This window comes from Salmo salar, chromosome 16, assembly GCF_965601325.2.
Source record: "Salmo salar chromosome 16, fSalSal1, whole genome shotgun sequence".
In the NCBI taxonomy this organism is placed as follows: Eukaryota; Metazoa; Chordata; class Actinopteri; order Salmoniformes; family Salmonidae; genus Salmo; species Salmo salar.
In genome coordinates, this window is record NC_138306.1 from 20,628,122 (window position 1) to 20,650,735 (window position 22,614).

The 22,614-nt window shown below is 42.9% G+C and overlaps 1 protein-coding gene across 1 annotated transcript; it reads left to right on the forward strand.

Moving 5' to 3' along the window:
- Nucleotides 1-1,848: 1,848 nt before the first annotated feature.
- On the forward strand, nt 1,849-5,079 carry LOC106573347 (uncharacterized). The gene is made up of 4 exons (XM_014148318.3): nt 1,849-2,020; nt 2,454-2,671; nt 3,633-3,824; nt 4,125-5,079. Exons 1-4 carry the CDS (start codon nt 1,971-1,973, stop codon nt 4,436-4,438), a joined length of 774 nt encoding a protein of 257 aa, XP_014003793.2. The 5' UTR covers nt 1,849-1,970; the 3' UTR covers nt 4,439-5,079.
- Nucleotides 5,080-22,614: the final 17,535 nt, after the last annotated feature.

The window sequence follows — 22,614 nt, forward strand, 5'->3', positions numbered from 1 at the left end:
AATCGGGTACGTTTTTTATCCGGCTGTGAAAATACTGCCCCCTAGCCATAACAGGTTAATGACTTTATTTGCAAATTATGGTGGAAAATAAGTATTAGGTCAATAACAAAAGTTTATCTCAATACTTTGTTATATACCCTTTGTTGGCAATGACACAGGTCAAACGTTTTCTGTAAGTCTTCACAAGGTTTTCACACACTGTTGCTGGTATTTTGGCCCATTCCTCCATGCAGATCTCCTCTAGATCAGTGATGTTTTGGGGCTGTCGCTGGGCAACACAGACTTTCAACTCCCTCCAAAGATTTTCTATGGGGTTGAGATCTGGAGACTGGCTAGGCCTCTCCAGGACCTTGAAATGCTTCTTACGAAGCCACTCCTTCATTGCCCGGGCGGTGTGTTTGGGATCATTGTCATGCTGAAAGACCCAGCCACATTTCATCTTCAATGCCCTTGCTGATGGAAGGAGGTTTTCACTCAAAATCTCACGATACATGGCCCCATTCATTCTTTCCTTTACACGGATCAGTCGTCCTGGTCCCTTTGCAGAAAAACAGCCCCAAAGCATGATGTTTCCACCCCATGCTTCACAGTAGGTATGGTGTTCTTTGGATGCAACTCAGCATTCTTTGTCCTCCAAACACGACGAGTTGAGTTTTTACCAAAAAGTTATATTTTGGTTTCATCTGACCATATGACATTCTCCCAATCCTCTTCTGGATCATCCAAATGCTCTCTAGCAAACTTCAGACAGGCCTGGACATGTACAGGCTTAAGCAGGGGGACACGTCTGGCACTGCAGGATTTGAGTCCCTGGCGGCGGAGTGTGTTACTGATGGTAGGCTTTGTTACTTTGGTCCCAGCTCTCTGCAGGTCATTCACTAGGTCCCCCCGTGTGGTTCTGGGATTTTTGCTCACCGTTCTTGTGATAATTTTGACCCCACGGGGTGAGATCTTACTTGGAGTCCCAGATCGAGGGAGATTATCAGTGGTCTTGTATGTCTTCCATTTCCTAATAATTGCTCCCACAGTTGATTTCTTCAAACCAAGCTGCTTACCTATTGCAGATTCAGTCTTCCCAGCCTGGTGCAGGTCTACAATTTTGTTTCTGGTGTCCTTTGACAGCTCTTTGGTCTTGGCCATAGTGGAGTTTGGAGTGTGACTGTTTGAGGTTGTGGACAGGTGTCTTTTATACTGATAACAAGTTCAAACAGGTGCCATTAATACAGGTAACGAGTGGAGGACAGAGGAGCCTCTTAAAGAAGAAGTTACAGGTCTGTGAGAGCCAGAAATCTTGCTTGTTTGTAGGTGACCAAATACTATTTTCCACCATAATTTGCAAATAAATTCATTAAAAATCCTACAATGTGATTTTCTGGATTTTCTTTCTCATTTTGTCTGTCATAGTTGACATGTACCTATAATGAAAATTACAGGCCTCTCTCATCTTTTTAAGTGGGAGAACTTGCACAATTGGTGGTTGACTAAATAGTTTTTTGCCCCACTGTAGTTGTTGTGAAATTGTTAGGTTAGATTACTTGTTAGATATTACTGCATGGCCGGACCTAGAAGCACAAGCATTTCAGTACACTCGCATTAACATCTGCTAACCATGTGTATGTGACGAAAAGTTATTTGACTGTCATCCATTCACTGCCTCGGTGAAGATAGTAAAGCGAGACAGATCTGCTTTCACTTTTATAATGGCACAGCCGTTGTGTCACAGCCAAGGGATTCTGGGGGAACTCAACCACTGAGTAAGGGGGTTTCCACTGTAGTGGGGAAGTGGAGCTCAACACGGAGGGAAATATTTACAGTGTCATATTCCATCTCTCTCTCTGTGTGTGTGTGTATGCGTGTGTGTGTTCCTGTGCTACACTGGCAGTGCGTGTCACTGTATCAGTGTGTTTGTTAGCACTGAGCTCATTGTACACTAGTCCCTCTCACACGTCTGACTAGCTCCTGTTCTACTTATGCCAGGAGGAATTTACACAAAGCTTCATAGCACAAAACTAAATAAAAGGTAAGAGGAACATTTCCTATACAATCTGACTGTTGCTAATGTTACCATGAATCTGATTTACTGTACATGTTTCTTTATGGCACCATTTGAATTTCTGGTATTTATATACATATATTTTTTTTACTTTATTTAACTAGGCAAGTCAGTTAACAACAAATTCTTATTTTCAATGACAGCCTAGGAACGTGGGTTAACTGCCTTGTTCAGGGGTAGAACGACAGATTTTTACATTGTCATCTCGGGGATTCGATCTTGCAACCTTTTGGTTACTAGTCCAATGCTCTAACCACTAGGCTACCTGTCGCCCCATATTCCTTATAAACTTTGAACTATTCCTGAACAGAATTATACTGTAGTGGATGTACCTGTGAATGCTCCACTCTCTGTCTCACAACACCACCCCCTTCTCTCCTCCTCTCTTCTTTTATCCCAGTCTCCTTGTTCTCTCAGCCCTCTGTGTCAGTATGAAGGTGCTTGAGGTGGGAGACTCGGTGAGTTGGTTCAGGCTGGCTGAGTCGTGTGTGGGGCTGGCAGGGTGTCTGTGTGTGGCCTACTCTGTGTGGACCCCTCGCTGGCTCAATGACAAGGGACTGTGGACTAATGGCGACAACAGCACTGACATTGACCAGACCAGGGGCATTATCTTTAACGGTGAGGCAAGAAGCTGCATTGACCATCAGCGTCCATCCATTTAATACACCCCTGTGTATTCAGGGTGTATTAATGTCAGTGACATGATTACACAATTTAATTTAAATCAAGTTCGGTAATACCAGCTGTTCCTAATTCAAAGTGTGTGTTACATGAAACCAAACCAAATTGCACCTAATGGAATGCTAAAGGTAGCAGATGTACAAGGAAAAGCTTAACCGTGAGTGTTGATAAAATGTTTAGTTACACTTGAGGTTGGCCTTGTGCATTTGGCCCTTTTGGAGTTTTTCCTCAGAACACAGTGAACATGACTTGAGGGGAAACAGCTGAGCAGTAAGATATGCACAATAGGATTGCAGTGATGTGAACAGGTGTGGACTTGCTCCTGTAGCAATCATCCACATTCTTAGTGAACAGGATGAGGCGGCGATGGGGGGATGTTCAATGTTTAGGGCTTAAAGAATGTGTAAAGTAGGTTATATACACACACACCCCAAATTTCTCCAGTGCTGGTAAATAGCTGATGGTAAAGAAAGAAAAAGTTGAATACAGTACATGCTGCTCCCCTGCTTTATTCCTTCAATCACATACTGTATACACACAGCAGTAGCTGTGTGCAGGCTCCCCCCCCCCCCCCCAATTAGCATTTAGGGCTCCAAACCAGTTCCCTGACAGGTTAACTGTGGTTTGTGGCATCTAGGGTGTCTGATTACATCAACTGGCTCTTACTGTTTTTTCTGTTTAGTATGACATCAAAGAATGACAGTGTGAGTGATAGATCAGCAGTCAAATTGACAATACATGCCATTGTTTATTGTCATTGTATTGACAGCCTGTTATTGCCCTCTCCTCTGTGTTGAACTCAGAAATAGCATGCAGATGTAGACAGGTTAAACATCTTGTCACTGTTTACATATTTTAACCCCTGTCTGTCTTCGTGTGTGTATGTGTGTGTCTTCAGCCCTGGAGGCAGAGCAAGTGTTTGCGGTGCTGTCTTTCTTCATGGCTGTGAGTTCTGGGGCTCTGTGTCTGGTGTTCTCCCTCTGCTGGACGTCCCAGACGGTGCGCTCCTACTCCAACACCCGCTCTCTACTTATGGCAGGCCAGGCCCTCTACCCCACTGTCCTGCTGCTCCTCGTTTTGGCACCCACAGGTCAGTATGGGTCCAGGCCACAGACTTGAAAAGAAGAAAGGGTGCACTTCATGTGTAAAGTATTGGAGCAGGAGCTCTAAGTCCATCTCCTGCTGATTGGGTGCCAGGTAGCCTAGCAGTTAGAGAAGTGAGGGTTGCCAGTTCGGAGGGTTGCCAGTTCAAATCCAGGGTTCGAATGGAAAAATTTATCAGGAAGTGAACTGGAAACCGAAAGGTTGCTGGTATCAACTTCTAGATGCCATTGCCTGCTGCTGTGCCCTTGATCAATGACCTGACTGAACTCTCTTGCTCTCTCTCTAGGATTTTTCTTCCTCCTCAGCTGGTCCCTCTTCACCTACCAGCACTGGGTGGAGATCAACAATGACTTCACCTGCCTGGGCTCCTCCTATTGGATGGGCGCCATGGGCTGGGCCCTGCTATTGGTTGCTCTGCCCGTGGTCTTCCTGGTGGAGCAATGTGTGGTCCCGGACATCCTGACGGACCTCATGAAGGCCACCGAGGGGTGGCGGCGTGCCTCTGAGGTACCGCGCGCCAAACACTCGTTCAGCGAGAGCCATCAACATTGTCAAGAAGACGAGAGTCATGAAGACGTAGAGAGAAGGCTGAAGATGTAAATGTCAGTACCCTGAGAGGGGGAATGGAAGACAGAGAATTAGTGAAGCCTTTTTCAGGCTCAGAGACTGAGCTGACTGCAGGACCGGACTGGACATACAGCTGATAGATGTCCTGTTCACACTAGCAGCACCAGGTAGAGAAGCTTCTCGTGTCTGTCTGGATCAGAGACTGACTGCTCCCCTGTAGGAGAATGCACCCAGACACACTCTGAGAATGTGATATTAGACAAAAATGCCAATGCTGTGATAGTGTTCTTGTCAGTCTTTGTAGTTGTTTGTTGCCAAGCAAGGTTTTCCTTCCTTATAAAGGAAATATTTGTTACAGCAGCGCCCTCATGTGGTAAGCATTACTAAGGTTTGTATGTTGAAATAAATAAGTATTCAACTATAAAAAAAAGAAGGGGGGTTGTTCAGATGCAAAGGACCACTTCTTATAGAATTTAGATGAATTAGGCCTAATGATGTAATATATTCACAAAGCGGTACATTACAGTTAAACTAATGAACATTCAAAATAGGCCTACGTCTCATTTCAATCTAAGTGTGAATTTGAATATCTTCATAAGTTAAATAAGTGTGTAATACATTCTTGAAGTTGAACATTTTTAAAAATGGATGAATAAATTGCCGCTGTTAATGTATTACTGAATTATTTACACATCCCTTTTAACTAGTATCTCCGCCAGACGCCTCATTTATCAAAGGAGCGTGCACAGAAAAAAATACTCAAAACCTTGCATGAGCCAGTTTTTCTGCAAAGGTTGGTATTTATACATTTTGATCTTGACGGAAAAGTGTGCATATCTCCACGCACAGCTCAGCCCATGCATAACTTCTAGTGGTTGATCAATTGTATTGCAAGCAAATATTATTATTTAATCTAGGCCCTGCAGTGCCTAGCTTCACTCCCATTCCCCAGGCGCTGTCATTTGTTGACTTCTGTAACCGTAAAAGCCTTGGTTTCATGCATGTTAACATTAGAAGCCTCCTCCCTAAGATTGTTTTATTCACTGTCCAGAAACAAGTCTCTCACCGTTGCCGCTTGCTATAGACCACCTATAGACCACCTTCTGCCCCCAGCTGTGCCCTGGACACCATATGTGAATTGATTGCCCCCCATCTATGATTGCCCCCCATCTATCCCCATCTATCTTCAGAGCTTATGCTGTTATGTGACCTAAACTGGGACATGCTTAACACCCCGGCCATCCTACAATCTAAGCTTGATGCCCTCAATTTCACACAAATTATCAATGAACCTACCAGGTACAACCCCAAATCCGTAAACACGGGCACCCTCATAGATATCATCCTAACCAACCTACCCTCCAAATACACCTCCGCTGTCTTCAACCAGGATCTCAGCGATCACTGCCTCATTGCCTACGTCCGTAATGGGTCTGCGACCAAACGACCACCCTAATCACTGTCAAACGCTCCTTAAAACACTTCAGCGAGCAGGCCTTTCTAATCGACCTGGCCCGGGTATCCTGGAAGGATATTGACCTCATCCCGCCAGTAGAGAATGCCTGGTTATTCTTTAACAGTGCTTTCCTCACCATCTTAAATAAGCATGCCCCATTCAAAAAATGTAGAACCAGGAACAGATATAGCCCTTGGTTCACTCCAGACTCCAGACCTGACTGCCCTTGACCAGCATAAAAATATCCTGTGGCATACTGCATTAGCATTGAATAGCCCCCGCGATATGCAACTTTTCAGGGAAGTTAGGAACCAATATATACAGGCAGTTAGGAAAGCAAAGGCTAGCTTTTTCAAACAGAAATTTGCATCCTGTAGCACAAACTCTAAAATGTTTTGGGACACTGTAAAGTCCATGGAGAATAAAAGCCCACTGCACTGAGGCTAGGAAATACTGTCACCATCGATAAATCCCCGATAATCGAGAATTTCAAGAAGCATTTTTCTACGGCTGGCCATGCTTTCCACCTGGCTACCCCTACACCGGTCAACAGACCTGCGCCCCCCACAGCAACTTGCCCAAGCCTCCCCCATTTCTCCTTCATCCAAATCCAGATAGCTGATGTTCTGAAAGAGCTGTATGGGAGAATCTCAATTGGTTTCCCTCGCCTCTTTTTGAAAAAGGTCAGGCATGGAGAGGAAACGGTGAAACAAATGAGCTTGGGTGAAATTAGACTCTCCTTCTCTACTTGAACGTCAACAGGCAAATTATGTTTTCAGGGGTGGAATACCAAAATAAATGTGTATAAACTGTTAGTTGTGAAGGAAATTGTAAAGATAAAAGGATAAGTAGTGCATACTTGTACATGCCTGTCTCCGTAACACTTAATTTAAAGGGGTCCTTATCACAGTGTAATTAGGCCTACATGTGTAATTACACTTTCCTTCCATTGAAAGGATTTAAAAAAATGTAATCTTTATTTAACTAGGCAAGTCAGTTAAGAACAAATTCTTATTTTCAATGACGGCCTAGGAACAGCGGGTTAACTGCCTCGTTCAGGGGCAGAACGACAGATTTGTACCTTGTCAGTTCGGGGATTCAATTTTGCAACCTTTCGGTTACAAGTCCAACGCTCTAACCACTAGGCTACCTGCCACCCCCAACATGTCACCACACATACAGTAGTTGGCAAGTAGCTGATCGAGACTGAAGCCAACTTTACCACGGTTGCACCTGAGTTCAATTTCGAGTCTAGTAGCAAAGGGTTGGGATACTTACAGTATGTAAATAAATTATCTGTTTTTTATTTTTAATACATTTGCAAACATTTCTAAAAACCTGTTTTTGCTTTGTCTTTATGGGGTATTGTGTGTAGATTGGTGAAGAAAAAAAATCATACATTTTATGTTAAGGCTTGCTTGTGTGTGTGTGTGTGTGTGTGTGTGTGTGTGTGTGTGTGTGTGTGTGTGTGTGTGTGTGTGTGTCTTTTCACAGTCCCCACTGTTCCATAAGATGTATTTTTATCAGTTTTCTTTCAATCTGATTCTACTCCTTGCATCAGCTACCTGTTGTGGAATAGAGTTCCATGTAATCATGGCTTTATGTAGTACTGTGTGCCTCCTCTTTTCTGGACTATGGGATTGTGATGAGACCTCTGGTGGCATGTCTTGTGGGGTATGCATGAGTGTCTGAGCTGTGGGCTAGTAGTTTAATAAACAGGCAGCTCGGTGTATTCAGCTTGTCAACTCTTCTTACAAAAACAAGTAGTGATACATTCAATCTCTCCTCCACTTTGAGCCATGAGAGATTGACATCCATATCATTCATGTTAGCTCCACTTGTACATTTAAGGTACATGTTCTGAGCCAATTGTAATCTTCCTAAGTCCTTCTTTGTGGCACATGACCACACGACTGAACAGTAGTCCAGGTGCGACAAAACTAGTGCCTGTAGGACCTGCCTTGTTGATAAAAAATAAGAAGGCAGATCAGTGCTTTATTATAGACAGACTTCTCCCCATCTTAGCTACTGTAGTATGAATATGTTTTGACCATGACAGTTTACAATTTAGGGTTTACTTCAAGCAGGTTAGTCACCTCAAGCTCAATTTCCAAATTTTTCATTACAATATTTAGTTGAGGTTTAGGGTTTAGTGAATGATTTGTCCCTAACACAATGCTTTTAGTTTTTGAAATATTTATGACTAACGTATTTCTTGCCACCCATTCTGAAACTAACTGCAGCTCTTTGTTAAGTCCTGCAGTCATTTCAGTCACTGTTGGCTGGCTGTTGTATAGTGTTGAGTCATCCACATACATAGACACACTGGCTTTACTCAAAGCCAGTGGCATGTTCTTAGCAAAGATTGAAAAAGTTAAGGGGCCTAGACAGCTGCCCCAGGGAATTCCTGATTCTACCTGGATTATGTCGGAGAGGCTTCCGTTAGACAGATAACGCTTCATCCACAATATAGCAGGGGTTGTAAAGCCATAACACATACGTTTTTCCAGCAGCAGACTATGATCGATAATGTCAAAAGCCGCACTAAAGTATAACAAAACAGCCCCCACAATCTTTTTATCATCAATTTCTCTCAGCCATTTGAGCCAGTAAAGGGGGCTTTACTTTTCTTAGGTCACGGAATGACTTTTGCTTCCCTCCAGGCCTGAGGTCACCCACTTTATAGTAGGCTTAAATTGAAGATATGGCAAATAGGAGTGGCAATATTTTCTGCTATTATCCTCAGTAATTTTCCATCCAAGTTGTCAGATCCCGGTGGCTTGTCATTGTTGATAGACAACAATAATTGTATGTAGGCCATGGAAGAACTGTGACATTTTCTGCTTCCAGGAATTGTGTACAGATCCTTGTGCCATGGGACTGTGCATTATCATGCTGAAACATGAGGTGATGGCAGCGGATGAATGATACGACAATGGGCCTCAGGAGCTTGTCACGGTATCGCTATGCATTAAAATTACCATCGATAAAATAAAGTTGTGTTCATTGTCCCTAGCTTATGACCATAACCATGGGGCATGCTGTTCACAACGTTGACATTAGCAAACCGCTCACCCACACAATGCCATACACGCTGTCTGCCATCTGCCCGGTACAGTTGAAACCAGGATTATTCCGTGAAAAGCACACTTCTCCAGCATGTCAGTGGCAATCGAAGGTGAGCATTTGCCCAGTGAAGTCAGTTACAATGTCAAACTGCAGTCCGGTCAAGACCCTGGTGAGGACAACAAGCATGCAGGATTAAGCTTCCCTGAGATGGTTTCTGACAGTTTGTGCAGAAATTCTTCAGTTGTCCAAACCCACAGTTTCATCAGATGTTTTTATTTATTTAACTAGGCAAGCCAGTTAAGAACAAATTCTTATTTACAATGACAGCCTACCGGGGAATAGTGGGTTAACTGCCTTGTTCAGGGTCAGAACGTCAGATTTTTAGCATGTCAGCTCGGGGATTCAATCCAGCAACCTTACGGTTAGTGGCCCAACACTCTAACCACTAGGCTACCTACCACCCATGTTTCAGATGATCCCGCATGTGAAGTAGACGGATGTGGAGGTCCTAGGCTGGCATGGTTACATGTGGTTGTGAGACCTGTTGGAAGTACTGCCAAATTCTCTAAAACGACGGTGGTGGCTTATGGAAGAGAAATTAGCATTCAATTCTCTGGAAACAGCTCTGGTGGACATTCCTGCAGTCGGCATGCCGATTGCACACTCCCTCAAAACTTGAGACATCTGTGGCATTGTGTTGTGTGACAAAACTGCACATTTTAGAGTGGCCTTTTATTCCCCCCAGCACAAGGTGCACCTGTGTAATGATCATACTGTTTAATCAGCTTCTTGATATGCCACACCTGTTAGGTGGATGGATTTTCTTGGCAAATGAGAAATGCTCAATATCAGGTATGTAAACAAATTTGTGCACACATTTGAGAGAAATACGCTTTTTGTGCTTATGGAACATTTCTGGGATCTTTTATTTCAGCTCATGAATCATGGGACCAACTCTTTACATATTGCATTTATATTTTTGTTCAATGTATTTAACCTAACTTTTTATTCATTACCAACCCTAACTCATAAAGTCTGTTAACTTACATTTAAAGGTCTGAAGGGGTAATTGGGTACTTATTTTATTGCTTACTTTATTTCATTCTCAATACCTTAAGACCCCCCAAAAATATGCTGCTTAAGAGATTTCATAGGTAAGGCTGCCACTCACCATTATGCTGTAATGATAGTGCAGGGCAGGGTGGGATTCCCTGTCAGTCCTGCTAGGGCTGTGGCGGTCATGACATTTTGTTATGACTTGCAAATAACTGCTGGTCTCCCAGTAATTGACCATTAATTAATATAAACACGTAACCAACAAGCCACTGATGCATTTAATATAGCCTACTCCATCACAATAAATTATTTATTTTAGGCAGATCTAAAGAGACATTATCATATAAAGAAAAAGTAGGCTACTTCAGAAGAACAGAATAGAATATTTTGAGTCATCCTTATGTTAGGCCCTGTTCTGGCTATGCCACATGGCTGTGGGCTACACTAGTTAATTTAACAGGCAAGATTTGCTTATAATTCCTGTGCCATTATTTATATTATTTTATAGTAAGAACAATACAATAGAACATAGCTGAATAAAATAGAAAGGCTATTTTTCCCAAACGTTTTCCGAGGGGACTGCATAATGTCTATTCTGTGTTGAGCGTCCTTTTATACGCTTAATTTAGAGTTATTTATGCACCTTTATTTGTGATACAAACGTTCTATGAATGCAAGATGCAACTCTCATGCGACATTTTTCAAATCATCATTATAGGCATGCTCTCTGCTCAGTTTTTTGCGTAGGCTACACAAACGTCATCACTTTCTCATTCTCAATTGGACAAGCACTTGATAATATTCTCACCCTTCAGAATATTCTTAATTTAAAATGGTATTTAATCTGGTGTTTACATATAGCCTACTAATATATGTGTGGATTTTTTTTTAACTTGGAATGGCTCACAAAAAAAAAACATATCATCCAAAGCCTGCACTTGAATAGCGAACAGAGGTTACGTGCTGTTACCTTTTAATATGCCAGCTAGGCTAGGCTACACTGTTTGTAAAGTAGATTAATGTGCATAATTTTAAGAATTTTGCAATAAATATGGCAGCACGAGAAAGTTGGGATCCTTTTTGAAATAGTGTCCAGTCAAAACTCTGTTTTCACACGTGATTGCGCAATGACTGGGTTTATAAGAACATACGGTATGTTTCATTAGGCTCTGTAGGCTATGGGCTCTCCAACTGTGTTCCAGGGAAGTTATTTGGCCACCTTAGTTGTGATAAAAAGGCAATATACAGTTGAAGTCGAAATGTATATACACCTTAGCCAAATACATTTAAACTCAGTTTTCACAATTCCTGACAAATAATCCTAGTAAAATAATCCCTGTCTTAGGTCAGTTAGGATCACCACTTTATTTTAAGAATGTGAAATGTCAGAATAATAGTAGAGAGAATGATTTATTTCATCTTTTATTTCTTTCATCACATTCCCAGTGGTTCAGAAGTTTACACACACTCAATTAGTATTTGGTAGCATTGCCTTTAAATTGTTTAACTTGGGTCAAATGTTTCACGTAGCCTTCCACAAGCTTCTCACAATAAATTGGGTGAATTTTGGCCCATTCCTCCTGACAGAGCTGGTGTAACTGAGTCAGATTCATAGGCCTCCTTGCTCGCACACGCTTTTTCAGTTCTGCCAACAAATGTTCTATAGGATTGAGGTCAGGGCTTTGTGATGGTCACTCCAATACCTTGACTTTGTTGTCCTTAAGCCATTTTTCCACAACTTTGGAAGTATGCTTGGGTTCATTGTCCATTTGGAAGTCCCATTTGCGACCAAGCTTTAACTTCCTGACTGATGTCTTGAAATGTTGCTTCAATATATCCACATAATCTTCCATCCTCATGATGCCATCTATTTTGTGAAGTGCACCAGTCCCTTCTGCAGCAAAGCACGCCCACAACATGATGCTGCCACCCCCGTGCTTCACGGTTTGGATGGTGTTCTTCGGCTTGCAAGGCTTCCCCTTATTCCTCCAAACATAACGATGGTCATTATGGCCAAACAGTTCTAATTTTGTTTCATCAGACCAGAGGACATTTCTTCAAAAAGTGTGATCTTTGTCCCCATGTGCAGTTGCAAACCGTAGTCTGACTTTTTTATGGCGGTTTTGGAGCAGTGGCTTCTTCGTTGCTGAGCGGCCTTTCAGGTTATGTCGATATAGTACTCGTTTTACAGTGGATATATATACTTTTGTACCTGTTTCCTCCAGCATCTTCACAAGGTCCTTTGCTGTTGTTCTGGGATTGATTTGCACTTTTTGCACCAAAGTACGTTCATCTCTAGGAGACAGAACGCGTCTCCTTCCTGAGCGGTATGACGGCTGCGTGGTCCCATGGTGTTTATACTTGCGTACTATTGTTTGTACAGATGAACGTGGTACCTTCAGGCATTTGGAAATTGCTCCCAAGGATGAACCAGACTTGTTGAGGTCTGCAATTTTTTCTGAGGTCTTGGCTGATTTCTTTTGATTTTCCCATGATGTCAAGGTAAGCCTTGAAATACATCCACAGGTACACCTCCAATTTACTCAAATGATGTCAATTAGCCTATCACAAGCTTCTAAAGCCATGACATCATTTTCTGGAATTTTCAAAGCTGTTTAAAGGCACAGTCAACTTAGTGTATGTAAACCTCTGACCCACTGGAATTGTGATACAGTGAATTATAAGTGAAATAATCTGTCTATAAACAGTTGTTGGAAAAATTACTTGTGTCATGCACAAAGTAGATGTCCTAAATGACTTGCCAAAACTATGGTTTGTTAACAAGAAATTTGTGGAGTGGTTGAAAAAGGAGTTTTAATGACTCCAACGTAAGTGTATGCAAACTTCCGACTTCAACTGTATATTGAACCTGTTCTGAAACGCCCCAGATTCTGCAACACCACTAAGCAAGGGGCACCACCAAGCAAGTGGCACAATGAAGACCAAGGAGCACTCCAAATTGTGGTAATGTACAGATCAGGGTTGGGTTATAAAAAAGATATCAGAAACTTTGAACATCCCACGGAGCACCATTAAATCCATTCAAAAAAAAATGGAAAGAATATGTCACCACAACAAACCTGCCAAGACAGGGCCTACCATCAAAGCTCATGGACCAGGCAAGGAGGGCATTAATCAGAGAGGCAACAAAGAGACCAAAGATAACCCTGAAGGAGCTGCAAAGCTCCACAGCGGAGATTGGAGTATCTGTCCATAGGACCACTTTAAGCTGTACACTAGGGCAAATCCAACACCTCTCATCAGTGAATCATGGTGGTGGCAGCATCATGCTGTGGGGATCTTTTTCATCGGCAGGGACTGGGAAACTGGTCAGAATTGAAGGAATGATGGATGGCGCTAAATACAGGGAAACTCTTGAAAGAAACCTCAAATCAAATCAAATTGTATTGGTCACATACACATGGTTAGCAGATGTTAATGCGAGTGTAGTGAAATGCTTGTGCTTCTAGTTCTGACCATGCAGTAATATCTAACAAGTCATCTAACAATTTCACAACAACTACCCTGTACACACACAAGTGTAAAGGAATGAATAAGAATAGGTACATATAAATATATGGATAAGCGATGGCCGTGCGGCATAGGTAAGATGCAGTAGATGGTATAAAGTACAGTATATACATATGAGATGAGTAATGTAGGGTATGTAAACATATAAAGTGGCATTGTTTAAAGTGACTAGTGATACATTTATTACATCCAATTTTTTATTATTAAAGTGACTAGAAATTTGAGTCAGTATGTTGGCAGCAGCCACTCAATGTTAGTGATGGGTGTTTAACAGTCTGATGGCCTTGAGATAGAAGCTGTTTTTCAGTCTCTCGGTCCCAGCTTTGATGCACCTGTACTGACCTCGCCCTCTGGATGATAGCGGGGTGAACAGGTAGTGGCTCGGGTGGTTGTTGTCCTTGATTATCTTTTTGGCCTTCCTGTGACATCGGGTGGTGTTGGTGTCCTGGAGGGCAGGTAGTTTGCCCCCGGTGATGCGCTATGCAGACCTCACTACCCTCTGGAGAGTCTTGCGGTTGTGGGCGAAGAAGTTGCCATACCATGCGGTGATACAGCCCGACAGGATTCTCTCGATTGTGCATCAGTAAAACTTTGAGTGTTTTCGGTGACAAGCCAAATTTCTTCAGCCTCCTGAGCTTAAAGAGACGCTGTTGCCCCTTCTTCACCACGCTGTCTGTGTGGGTGGACCATTTCAGTTTGTCCGTGATGTGTACGCCGAGGAACTTAAAACTTTCCACCTTTTCCACTACTATTCCGTCAATGTGGATAGGGGGGTGCTCCCTCTGCTGTTTACTGAAGTCCACGATCATCTCCTTTGTTTTGTTGAAGTTGAGTGTGAGGTTATTTTCCTGACACCACACTCAGAGGGCCCTCACCTCCTCCCTGTAGGCCATCTCGTTGTTGTTGGTAATTAAGCCTACCACTGTAGTGTCGTCTGCAAACGTGATGATTGAGTTGGAGGCGTGCATGGCCACGCAGTCATGGGTGAACAGGGAGTACAGGACAGGGCTGAGAACGCACCCCTGTGGGGCCCCAGTGTTGAGGAACAGCGGGGTCGAGATATTGTTTCCTACCCTCACCACCTGGGGGCAGCCCGTCAGAAAGTCCAGGACCCAGTTGCACAGGGCTGGGATGAGACCCAGGGTCTCGAGCTTAATGAAAAGTTTGGAGGATACTATGGTGTTAAATGCTGAGCTGTAATCGATGAACAGAATTCTTACATAGGTATTCCTCTTGTCCAGATGGGTTAGGGCAGTGTGATTGCATCGTCTGTGGACCTATTGGGGCGGTATGCAAAGTGGAGTGGGTCTAGGGTGTCAGGTAGGGTGGAGGTGATATGATCCTTGACTAGTCTCTCAAAGCACTTCATGATGACGGTAGTGAGTGCTACAGGGCGATAGTAATTTAGCTCAGTTACCTTAGCTTTCTTGGGAACGGGAACAATGGTGGCCCTCTTGAAGCATGTGTGAATGGCAGACTGGGAAAGGGATTGATTGAATATGTCCCTAAACACACCAGCCAGCTAGTCTGCGCATGCTCTGAGGCCACAGCTAGGGATGCCGTCTGGGCCGGCAGCCTTGCAAGGGTTAACACGTTTAAATGTTTTACTCACGTTGGCTGTGGTGAAGGAGAGCCCGCAGGTTTTGGTAGCAGGCTGTGTCAGTGGCACTGTATTGTCCTCCAAGCGAGCAAAGAAGTTGTTTAGTTTGTCTGGGAGCAAGACGTCGGTGTCCGCGACGGGGCTGGTTTTCTTTTTGTAATCTGTGATTGACTGTAGACCCTGCCACATACAGTGGGGCAAAAAAGTATTTAGTCAGCCACCAATTGTGCAAGTTCTCCCACTTAAAAAGATCAGAGAGGCCTGTAATTTTCATCATAGGTACACGTCAACTATGACAGACAAAATGAGAATTTTTTTCTCCAGAAAATCACATTTATTTGCAAATTATGGTGGAAAATAAGTATTTGGTCACCTACAAACAAGCAAGATTTCTGGCTCTCACAGACCTGTAACTTCTTCTTTAAGAGGCTCCTCTGTCCTCCACTCGTTACCTGTATTAATGGCACCTGTTTGAACTTGTTATCAGTATAAAAGACACCTGTCCACAACCTCAAACAGTCACACTCCAAACTCCACTATGGCCAAGACCAAAGAGCTGTCAAAGGACACCAGAAACAAAATTGTAGACCTGCACCAGGCTGGGAAGACTGAATCTGCAATAGGTAAGCAGCTTGGTTTGAAGAAATCAACTGTGGGAGCAATTATTAGGAAATGGAAGACATACAAGACCACTGATAATCTCCCTCGATCTGGGGCTCCACGCAAGATCTCACCCCGTGGGGTCAAAATAATCACAAGAACGGTGAGCAAAAATCCCAGAAGCACACGGGGGGACCTAGTGAATGACCTGCAGAGAGCTGGGACCAAAAGTAACAAAGCCTACCATCAGTAACACACTACGCCGCCAGGGACTCAAATCCTGCAGTGCCAGACGTGTCCCCCTGCTTAAGCCAGTACATGTCCAGGCCCGTCTGAAGTTTTCTAGAAAGAATGAATGGGGCCATGTATCGTGAGATTTTGAGTGAAAACCTCCTTCCATCAGCAAGGGCATTGAAGATGAAACGTGGCTGGGTCTTTCAGCATGACAATGATCCCAAACACACCACCCGGGCAACGAAGAAATGCTTCATAAGAAGCTTCATAAGAAGCATTTCAGGGTCCTGGAGTGGCCTAGCCAGTCTCCAGATCTCAACCCCATAGAAAATCTTTGGAGGGAGTTGAAAGTCCGTGTTGCCCAGCGACAGCCCTAAAACATCACTGCTCTTGAGGAGATCTGCATGGAAGATGTGTGAAATGTGTGAAAACGTTTGACCTGTGTCATTGCCAACAAAGGGTATATAACAAAGTACTGAGATAAACTTTTGTTATTGACCAAATACTTATTTTCCACCATAATTTGCAAATAAATTCATAAAAAATCCTACAATGTGATTTTCTGGATTTTTTTTTCTGATTTTGTCTGTCATAGTTGAAGTGTACCTATGATGAAAATTACAGGCCTCTCTCATTTTTTTAAGTAGGAGAACTTGCACAATTGGTGGCTGACTAAATACCTTTTTGTCCCACTGTACATCTAGTGTCTGAGCTGTTGAATTGCGACTCTACTTTGTCTCTATACTGACGCTTAGCTTGTTTGATTGCATTGCGGAGGGAATAGCTACACTGTTTGTATTCAGTCATGTTTCCGGTCACCTTGCCATGATCAAAAGCAATGGTTCGCGCTTTCAGTTTTGCGCGAATGCTGCCATCAATCCACAGTTTCTGGTTGGGGAAGGTTTTAATAGTCACCGTGGGTACAACATCACCGATGCACTTGCTAATAAACTTACTCACCGAATCAGTGTATACATTGTTGTCTGAGGCTACCTGGAACATATCCCAGTCCACGTGATCGAAACAATCTTGAAGCGTGGAATCAGATTGGTCGGACCAGCATTGAACAGACCTGAGCACGGGCGTTTCCTGTTTTAGTTTCTGTCTATAGGCTGTGAGCAACAAAATGGAGTCATGGTCAGATTTGCCAAAAGGAGGGCGAGGGAGGGCTTTTTGTTCACCACGGAAGTTAGAGTAGCAATGATCTAGAATGCTGCCAGCCCGGATCGCGCATTTGATATGCTGATCAAATTTAGGGAGCCTTATTTTCAGATTAGCTTTGTTAAAATCCCCAGCTACAATAAATGTAGCCTCAGGATATGTGGTTTCCAGTTTACATAGAGTCCAATTAAGTTCTTTCAGGGCCGTCGAGTTGTCTGCTTGGGGGGGATATACACGGCTGTGATTATAATCGAAGATAATTCTCTCGGTAGATAATGTGGTCGGCATTTGATTGTAAGGAATTCCAGGTCAGGTGAACAAAAGGACTTGAGTTCCTATATGTTGTTATGATCACACCACGACTCGTTAATCATAAGGCATACACCCCGGCCCTTCTTCTTACCAGAGAGATGTTTGTTTCTGTCAGTGCTATGCGTGAAGAAACCGGGTGGCTGTATCGACTCTGATAACGTATCCCGAGTGAGCCATGTTTCCGTGAAACAGAGAATGTTACAATCTCTGATGTCTCTCTGGAAGACAACCCGTGCTTGAATTTCGTCTACCTTGTAGTAGTATACTCGGGAACGGTGAGCTATGTGCCCGTCTATGGAGCCTGACCAGAAGACGGCTCCATCTGCCCCTTCTGCGGTGGCGTTGTTTTGGGTCGTCTACTGGGATCCAATCCATTGTCCTGGGTGGTGGACCAAACAGAGGATCCGCTTCAGGAAAGTCGTATTCCTGGTCGTAATGTTGGTAAGTTGACGTTGCTCTTATATCCAATAGTTCTTCCTGGCTGTATGTAATAAGACTTAAGATTTCCTGGGGTAACAGTGTAAGTAATAATACATTAAAAAAACGAAATACTGCATAGTTTCCTAAGAATGCAAAGTGAGGTGACCATCTCTGTCGGCGCCATGTCACTGTCACCTGTTTCAGTCTTCCAGAGAGTTGAGACTGGGACGGAGGTTCACCTTCCAGCAGGACAATGACCCTCAGCATACTGCTAAAGCAACACTCGAGTGGTTTAAGGGGAAACATTTAAATAACTTGGAAAGGCCTAGTCAAAGCCAAGACCTCAATCCAATTTAGAATCTGTGGTATGACTTAAAGATTGCTGTACACCAGCGGAACCCATCCAACTTGAAGGAGCTGGAGCAGTTTTGCCTTGAAGAATGGGCAAAGATCCCAGTGGCTCGATGTGCCAAACTTATAGAGACATACCCCAAGTGACTTGCAGCTGTAATTACTTCAAAAGGTGGCTCTACAAAGTATTTACCTTGGTGAGGTGAATAGTTATGCACGCTCAAGTTCTGTTTTTTTTGTCTTATTTCTTGTTTGTTTCTCAATAAAAAATATTTAGCATCTTCAAAGTGGTAGGCATGTTGTGTAAATCTAATGATACAAATACCCCAAAAATCTATTTTAATTCTAGGTTGTAAAGCAAAGAAATAAGAAAAATGCCAAGGGGGTGAATACTTTCGCAAGCCACTGTATGCTGGCCTATGGAGTTCCTTAGGAAACCCAACTACCGAACCATCCAATGATGGGATTTATGAATAAATTATCTGGGCTCCCGAAAGCACTGATCTCTATAATATATAAACATCTTTTGGAAAGCTCATATTCTGAGCTAGCCATTTAAAAAGTATGGTCCACAGATATAATTGAATCTGAACAACCCTTTAAGTTGAACAGAATATGGAAAAATATGACCTTGGCATTCTATAATCTGAACCATAAATGTATACATTTTAAGTTTGTTCACATCATTTATTTAACACCAAGGAAACATTGTATAATACAATTGGCCCCAACTCCCAACTGTTCACTGTGTCCCCTAGATCAGGTAGGCACATTCCTTCATATGACATGGGAGTGCCATGCAGTTAAATGCTTCTGGGACAACATTCAGTTTTGTTACTTAATGATGATAGCCCCTTGATTATCTCAATCAATCAGAGAAGATTACTGCTAACAGGCAGCATTGCAGCAAAACATTTTTGGCTATAAGATGGCCACCACCTCACTCTCTCCCATTTAACCAGTGGTGTCAGAGGAAGGCCCTAAAAACTGTCAAAGACTCCAGCCACCCTAGTCATAGACTGTTCTCTCTGTTACCACATGGCAAGCGGTACCGGAGTGCCAAGTCTAGGTCCAAGAGGCTTCTAAAAAGCTTCTACCCCCAAGCCATAAGACTCCTGAACACCTAATCAAATGGCTACCCAGACTATTTGCATTACCCCCCCCCCCCCTTTTACACCGCTGCTTCTCTCTGTTGTTATCATCTATGCATAATCACTTTAATAACTCTACCATCATGTACATGTTACCTTAACTAACCTGTGCCCCCGCACATTGACTTTGTACCAGTACCTCCCTGTATATAGTCTCGCTATTGTTATTTTACTGCCGTTCTTTAATTACTTGTTACTTTTATTTCTTGTTCTCATCCATATTTTTTTAAACTACGTTGTTGGTTAGGGGCTCTTAAGTAAGCATTTCACTGTAAGGTTGTATTCAGCGCATGTGACTAATACGATTTGATTTGGTACAGTTACTATTAGAAGTTATTACATTTGAATTATCGACGGCGAGAATGAATGGTGCTGGTCAAGGAACAGTTTAGGCCTGGACAAACACAGTGTGTACAAAACATGCTCTTTCCATGACATAGACTGACCAGGTGAATCCAGGTGAAAGATATGATCCCTTATTGATGTCAATTGTTAAATCCACTTCAATCAGTGTAGATGAAGGGGAGGAGACAGGTTAAAGGAGGATTTTTAAGCCTTGAGACAATTGAGACATGGACTGTGTATGTGTTCCATTCAGAGGGTGAATGGGCAAGACAAAAGATTGAAGTGCCTTTGAACACGGGATGGTAGTAGGTGCCAGGCACACCAGTTTGAGTGTGTCAAGAACTGCAACATTGCTGGGGTTTTCATGCTCGACAGCTTCCCGTGTTTATCAAGAATTGTCGACCACCCAAAGGACATCCTGCCAACTTGACACAACTGTGGGAAGTATTAGAGTCAACATGGGCCAGCATTCCTGTGGAACACTTTCGACACCTTGTAGAGTCCATGCCCTGACGAATTGAGGATGTTCTGAGGGAAAAAAAGGGGTACAACTCAATATTAGGAAGGTATTCCAAATGTTTTGTACACTCCGTGTATTCTTGACTCACACATAAAAAATAAATATAATTATTTTTACTTGTTACTTTCTTTGCTTTCAGGCCCACAGGGAAGGGGTGGTAAGGGGGAAGGATGGGTCTCTGGTTATTGTGGGGGAGATTGGGGGGAATGTAAGGGGAGACTCGAGGGATGGATTGGGTGGGGGAATCATGGTTTCCAGGTGCGGAGGGAGGATGCGGGTGGGTGGATGGGGACTGAGGGGGGCAATGGTTCCGGGGTTATCTTTATATGCTTAAAAAAATGTGTACCTGTTACCCCCCTCCCCCTCTGAATAAAAAAGAAATAACAAAATAAAAAGTTGTATACATGTTTGGTGACCATCTGGACACCGGTTTCCAAGGCAAAACAGAATTAATTTGATTTTCAGTGTTGTACGTCCGTGGTAAAGAAAAAGAAGGGAGAGGGACAGAGGGAGAGGAACGGTTAGTGTTGTTTGGCCTTTTGGTGGTGCTAGTGTAACGTGATATGTGGGCTCCTTGAAATTGGGGGTTATATCTTCTTTTTTTGCTGTCATTTGATGAGTAATGAAATTACAGAAATTGATTCATGCCATGTGTCTGTGTATGTTTGTGTGTGTGTGGATCTTTGTGTGTGCACATGTTTGCGTGTGTTTTGATTTGTTACAGACATACCCTGATGAAGTATACCCCAAAATATTTCTGAATATGTGATAGAGGAGTCAGAAGGCGGTTTTATTTGGCTATGTCTTGGAGGATGATGATTTATGAAATAATGCAGGAAATCGGAGCTCGCTGCAGTTGTATTTTTCTGTGGTTTCTATAATTCACTCTGAATATTTGTAGTTTCTCTGACAGTTTAATATTGTTACGTTTAGAGCAGAGACACTGAAGGGAAATGCAGAAAGACAAGCCAGCAGGAGAGAGAGAGAAAGAGACTGAAGATGGTTTAACATTGACATTGTAGTCCGCAAAAGGTTTGAATTGTGTTGTCACGGACCTGTCTTGATAAAAAGACTCCCTCCCGTCTCTCTCTTTCACTCTCTCTCTCCTCCCTCCTCTCTCTGTCTCTCTCTGCTCTAATGTAAAATTATGATCTCTCTATCAGCTCTCTACCTTCAATTCCATTGCAATTTACATTTTAGTCATTCATTGTAAATAGTGATTGCATGCTAATGGGAACATCAGAAGATTTTTGGTCTCCCAGAGAAAAGGAGGGAGAGAGTAAAAGAGAGAGAAAAAAGACAGAGGAAAAGGTGGACAGGGACGTGGGGAGAGTAAATTCGGTGTCCTGCTGTCCTTCAGTCTCTCCCTTCTTGTTCCTCTCCCAGAAAGGTCCCCAGCTGTCCGTCACTCCCGGTGAATGTTAAGTGCGCCTTTGCTCTTTGTGACTAGCGTTCCCTCCCGTCCAGACCACCCCTGCTGATTACATTCCCTTCAGCCGGATAGAGAAAGGAAGAGAGCGCAAGAAAAAACAAAACAAAATCTGAGATTGTTAGTCAAAGGTCACAGTCATTTGTCTAAATGTGTGAAGGTGTGAGTGTATGTGGGTAGTACATATACTGAAGGCCTTTATACTGTCTTTGTCTCATTGGGTTTGTGTGTCTACTTGTGTGGGCCTGATTGTGTGTGTGTGTGAGTGTCTTTTTGTATAGGCCTAGCCTGTGTGTTTGTGTCTGTATCATTTTTTTGCATGCCGTGTGTGTGTGTGTGTGTGTATCCTTGTCTCTCCTCTTGGACATCTTTGTCCAGACAATGAGGCTGTGGCTCCATTGTCATCTCTCTATTCATCCCTGGACAACTGCAGTCGCTTCCGTCCCTTATCTCCTGGTGACCAAGGAAATGAAATTACAAATATAATCACTCAGTGCCAGTTTCTTTAACTGCGTACCTCTGCTTTGCATATAGAGTGTGCTTGCTTTGGAGACGCGTCGCGTGAAGTTACTCATACAGATGTAGGACCTTAATTTGATCCAGTTTGCTACAGCAGGAAAATAATCCTGCAGCAACAAGAAATTAAAATTATTGTGGATTATTATGTGGATTATAATAAATGTACATTTTTTTGTAGGGGTTGATAAAAAAAATTGTTACTGCAAATCAAGTCTGAAATGTTAAAAACCTCTTTGGGATCGGTGTCCCGCTAGTGTGCCAATATGACAACTTCTGGTGAAATTGCAGAGCGCGAAATTCAAAATACAAAAATCGTAATATTAAACATTCATGAAAATACAAGTGTCTTACATCGTTTAAAAGCTTAACTTCTTGTTAATCCAACCTCGTTGTCAGATTTCAAAAAGGCTTTACGGAGAAAGCATACCATGCGATTATCTGAGGACAGCACCCCA